General features: G+C 47.2%; 1 protein-coding gene across 1 annotated transcript in view; it reads left to right on the top strand.

Annotated features, from left to right (window-relative positions):
• CUNH10orf128 (chromosome unknown C10orf128 homolog) overlaps window positions 1-3,224 on the top strand; it is an 8,715-nt gene extending 5,491 nt beyond the window's left edge. Inside the window, 1 exon segment of the mRNA XM_023707261.1 lies at window positions 2,163-3,224. Coding sequence (XP_023563029.1) covers window positions 2,163-2,187 — 25 coding nt within the window. The 3' untranslated portion in view covers window positions 2,188-3,224.
• Window positions 3,225-4,506: the final 1,282 nt, after the last annotated feature.

Raw genomic sequence — 4,506 nt, 5'->3', positions numbered from 1 at the left:
CTTCTTTCCTTCCTTCCTTCCTTCCTTCCTTCCTTCCTTCCTTCCTTCCTTCCTTCCTTCCTTCCTTCTTCCTTCCTTCCCTCTTTGTTTTCTTCTTTGCCTCCCTCCTGCCTTCTTGCATCCTGCATTCTCTCTCTCTCTCCCTCTTTCTCTCCCTCTCTCTCCTTCCTTTTTAAGTTTACTGCAGGGTGGTATTTAGAAGCCAAACTTTGCCTCCCAGTGTCTCTGTGGCCGGAGGCATCATTTCCTCTCCACCCATTCTGTGTTCTGTGCACAAAGTCCAGAAATACACATTTCAATTGTGAAAGCACAGAGCGTCTCAGGCTCTTCCCAGCCCCTCTCTACCCCGAGGGAAGAGCCTGGTCATGGGTCCTGTGAGCTTTCTGCCCACCTGCTCTCTCCTAATAGCACACCAGTTCCTCCAGTGGCACAGCACTGTGCAGCCATACACCTGTCTAATAACTACCCTGTTGCTTTGTTTTTTTACAAGTCTGTTTTCAAATATTCTCCAATTTCACTCTTAGAAGATTCTTGCATTTATTCTTACATTTATCCCTAAGTTTATTTTTGTTTTTAATTTTATTTGGGTGCCAGGGCCAACATGGCATGCAGCACCAGGGTTCAAACCTGGGTCCTTGCACTTGCCAGGCAGGTGCTTAGACCTCAGAACTATCTCCTTAGCCCAGTATTTTGCTTTGATCTTACTTAATGTTTTGTTTTACCTTTTCCCATTATGCTTCTGACCTGGCTATTGATTATGCTGGCTTTTGAACATTATGACATCACAGAACTACTTTGATAAACGCTTTCATTTTTCCCTGGATCCCTTTGATTGTCCTTGACATCACGTCATCTGCCAAGGAGACGATCCTCTGTCCCACTTCTAGGCCCCTGTTTTTTGCTCCCCAATGGCTTTGACTGACGCCACTGGTGTTCAGTACCGGTGAACATAGTGCATGGGCCCACCTTGTGGCAGAAGATTCACTGTGGCTTCCATGTGGTTTGCTGAAGACAACAGGAGAGAAGGACTCTGCTCAGCCCGAGGGTGTCCTGAGCATTGAATTCGGTGCTACCTTCCTCTGGACCAAGAGGCAGGACACTCACAGCACTGGTCACCCGTGGGGGAAACCTTCCTCCTTCTTTCTCCACCCCATCCAGCCTTTGTTGTTTTCAACCAGCTCCTCTTCAACATTAGCCCTGTGTGTCATCAAGCTCTGTGACCTTGACCTGGACCTGTGTCCTCTGTCCGTAAACACATGCTGTCAAGCTGTCCACCACATGGCCCTCAGCTTGGCCCATGAATGTCTATCTATGTTTTGTCTTTCTGCTGTTCCTGCTCCCCTGAGATGTCAGGAGTCAAGAAATGGTGACTAGATTCCCACAGTGCGATATACACAATTCGTATGACTCTGTGGAAGCAAAAGTGTTGCATTTAGTACAGCTACAGGTATCTTGGATTGAATCTTCAGTGTTGGTGTGAATCCATCTCATGCATGGAGGTGTCAGTGAGGCCCTGGCCCAGAGTCAATGTGGCAGGGTCTCTGCTCAACTTCCCACTCAATCTCCATGTGCAGAGTCTAGCAGAGACTTCTTTGCAGAGTCTAGCAGAGACCTTTACTTCTGTGCTCATCCCTTTTAATTTAAAAACACATCTACACTGCCGTCCCACATGTCTATGCTGGTGTGCTGAGCCTGGAGCAACCTCGCTCTCTGTAAGGTACAGAGGGGAACTCTCATGACAACCTGGAGTTTAGAATCAAGGGCATCATTTCTCAGTGACTTTCCCAGGGGTCTATGTACACTGTTCTTTGCAGCATCTGCCCAGAGGTATAAAACTCTTCAACTGCAGGAAGGTTCTGTTTCCTTCAAAACATGCCTATTGACTTCAGGAAATGACTTCTTTCCTTTTTCTAATCAAGGTGATTGAGGTTTTGTGGCTTTGGGTTTGGTGGGCAGGAAACAACCTCAGGGCTGAAATCATCCTGGAAAACTCTATGCTTCACCTAGAAGCCACTGGCTGCCTGGGCTCTGCCTTGCATGAGGAGATGCCTTGTCTTTCTGGGTTTTCACACTTGCTTAACTGCATTCATAGTGCAGGTAGGGATTAGGTGGGGCATGGCCGCTCTGTCACCAGGCTTTCTGCTGTTTTTTTTCCTTTCCAGAGAGGCCCAGGTGATTGAACTGTGACAAGTGACCATGGAAGAAGAAGTCCAACTGTCCTAACAGTCACCCACATTCCAGTTTTGGGATGCCTTCATTCAAATGTCCAAGGCTGGTGAAGGTGCCCCATGGAGACTCCATGTGAGAGGCAAATGACAGCGCTAAAAGACTCAAATTTGTAGCACCTCTGCCCTCCCAGGAGTGACTGCTCCTCACCTGCAGGAAGAAGGCTGCGCAGAGGGAGGACATTAGCCAGCTGTAGGCAGAGATGGGAACTGGCAAATCCATAGCACCTGACCTGGTGCGCCTGCCAGAGCTGTTCCTGAATCTGCCCCTACAGTGGCTCTCAGGAATGGGACCCAGAAGAGGCACAACCTCTTTGGCACCCCAACTTAGCAGCATTTTGTAGCTCTTTCTGAAAACACCTCCTTCACTCCTTAGCTGCCAGAACCACACATTACAGAAGGAGCCTGTGCACAGTGAGGGGAATATGGAACCTGGGAGCATGGTCGCTGGGCCACAGCTGCCAAGGGGAAAGGCATCCTGGTCACAGAAAGGACAAGGGCCCTCGGTGGCCATGGCCTGGCCTGTGGCTCTGTAGCTCCTCACATGGAGGACTCAACAAAGTGTCAAGTAAGAAAGCGAATGCTGTGCTTCTGCAGAGCTCTACAAGGCAAGATGCTTTTGCATCCCCATGTGGTGCTGCTGGGCAGACTGTCGCATATGCATGGCACATGCATGAAAGCCATGACTAGCAGGGGTCCAGGAAACCTGCATCGTCTATTTTCGTCCTTGGTCCGAGCTTGCTTTCACCTCTCTTTGCAAAATCACATTTCTAAGGCTGCGTGATGGACGGCTCTTCAGCTCTGCAGAAGTCAGTGTGGCTGCGTGGGCTGGTTTTCCTCGGATGGGTGCCCTCTTTGTGCATGACGCCAGATGAGCTATATTTCAACACAAGATGCTACATCATAATCATCTGCCTGGATTCCCTGGGCATCTTTTACCTGACTTGATAACAATGTTCTTCATTAGCAGCCTTTGTTAACTGATAACCTGAAGCAGTAATGCGGTACTCATAAGCAATTTTCTGTGTGTAGGATAAAATAAAGCATCTTGTAAGGGATCTGTTAATTGATTTGTTTCTTTTAGCAGCATTTTAATTAAGGCATATAGTTTTGAATGGCAGAAATACTTGTGAATGGAAAGATAAGTCTCTGGATTCTCAGTCCATGGAAATTTTCTGAGTGCACTGAACAGAGAAATACAATCATGTGTCACTTTGTGATGGGGACATGCTCAGGAAGTTCACAGTTAGGGAGCCTCCTTCCTGTGTGGATGTTGTAGGTACCCTCACATGGACTGTTACTACACATGTGGCCCATCACCAATGGAAATATCACTATTCTGTGCCTGTCTGTACACTGAACATCAACATCCTATATCAGGTGTATAGAGACCAACCTCACTCATGAGGCAGTGTGGGCTGGGGCCTTTGGCAATGAACTCTCATTGGCTTATGCCCCTAACCCAGGCCATGGTTTTCTTTTGCAAATCCTCCTGGAGACTGTGGCTTCCTTCTTGAAAATTAAAAGATTAAAAAAGAGTTATGAGGCAAATGCTAACACAAACAGAAATAGTAATTCCAGAAAAAAGCTGCATTCAAGTAGAAAGGCTGAGAAGGTAGGGAGAATATTAGACATTGATCATCCGCTGAGAGAACAGTACCATCACGAGGCTCATGCGGCTGCCCGCAGGGCTCTGCCAGACACTGGAATAGGACGGGCGCCTCAGGAGAAGCAGCGGGGGGCTTTAAGCCAGATCTGCCAAGTGCACTAAGTTTGGATTTGTACTAAGTGGGCTGCAGAAGAAAAACATAAAGTAAGCCCCACAAATGGCAACTGACTGAAATTAGTTGGTCTACATTGGCTAATCAAATGAAATGAATGTTTTTAAACAAACTTTAAAATGTAGAGTGAGGCTCAGTGTGGGAGGGGCACGCGCGTGGCCCTGGGCTCGGTGGCCAGCACCACAGCCAAACACACCCGTACACACTATTTCTGAATGCTAATACAAAAATGTTTCTGTGTTTGGAAATTTCTCAAAATATTTTTAAAATAATGCAAGATTCTAAAAACAGTAATGACAGAGTCATGTCTCATTCTAGATCCTTTACTGGTAACAGTGATAAACTTCGTGCTGAACATTCTAAGATAACTCCTTGAAGACAGCAGAAAGACACCAAAAGCAGGTAAAAGCTAGGAAAGAAAAGAAGCAGCTGAGCTTCCTGCGGACCCAGCTCTGCCCCCTGAGCAGTGTCCCACTTAATGCTGCAGGTGGAGTAAGAGT

This window comes from Octodon degus, unplaced genomic scaffold, assembly GCF_000260255.1.
Source record: "Octodon degus isolate 3935 unplaced genomic scaffold, OctDeg1.0 scaffold00285, whole genome shotgun sequence".
Taxonomy (NCBI): Eukaryota; Metazoa; Chordata; class Mammalia; order Rodentia; family Octodontidae; genus Octodon; species Octodon degus.
Note: the sequence above shows the minus strand (reverse complement) of the source record. Positions and strands in the feature narration are given on the sequence as shown.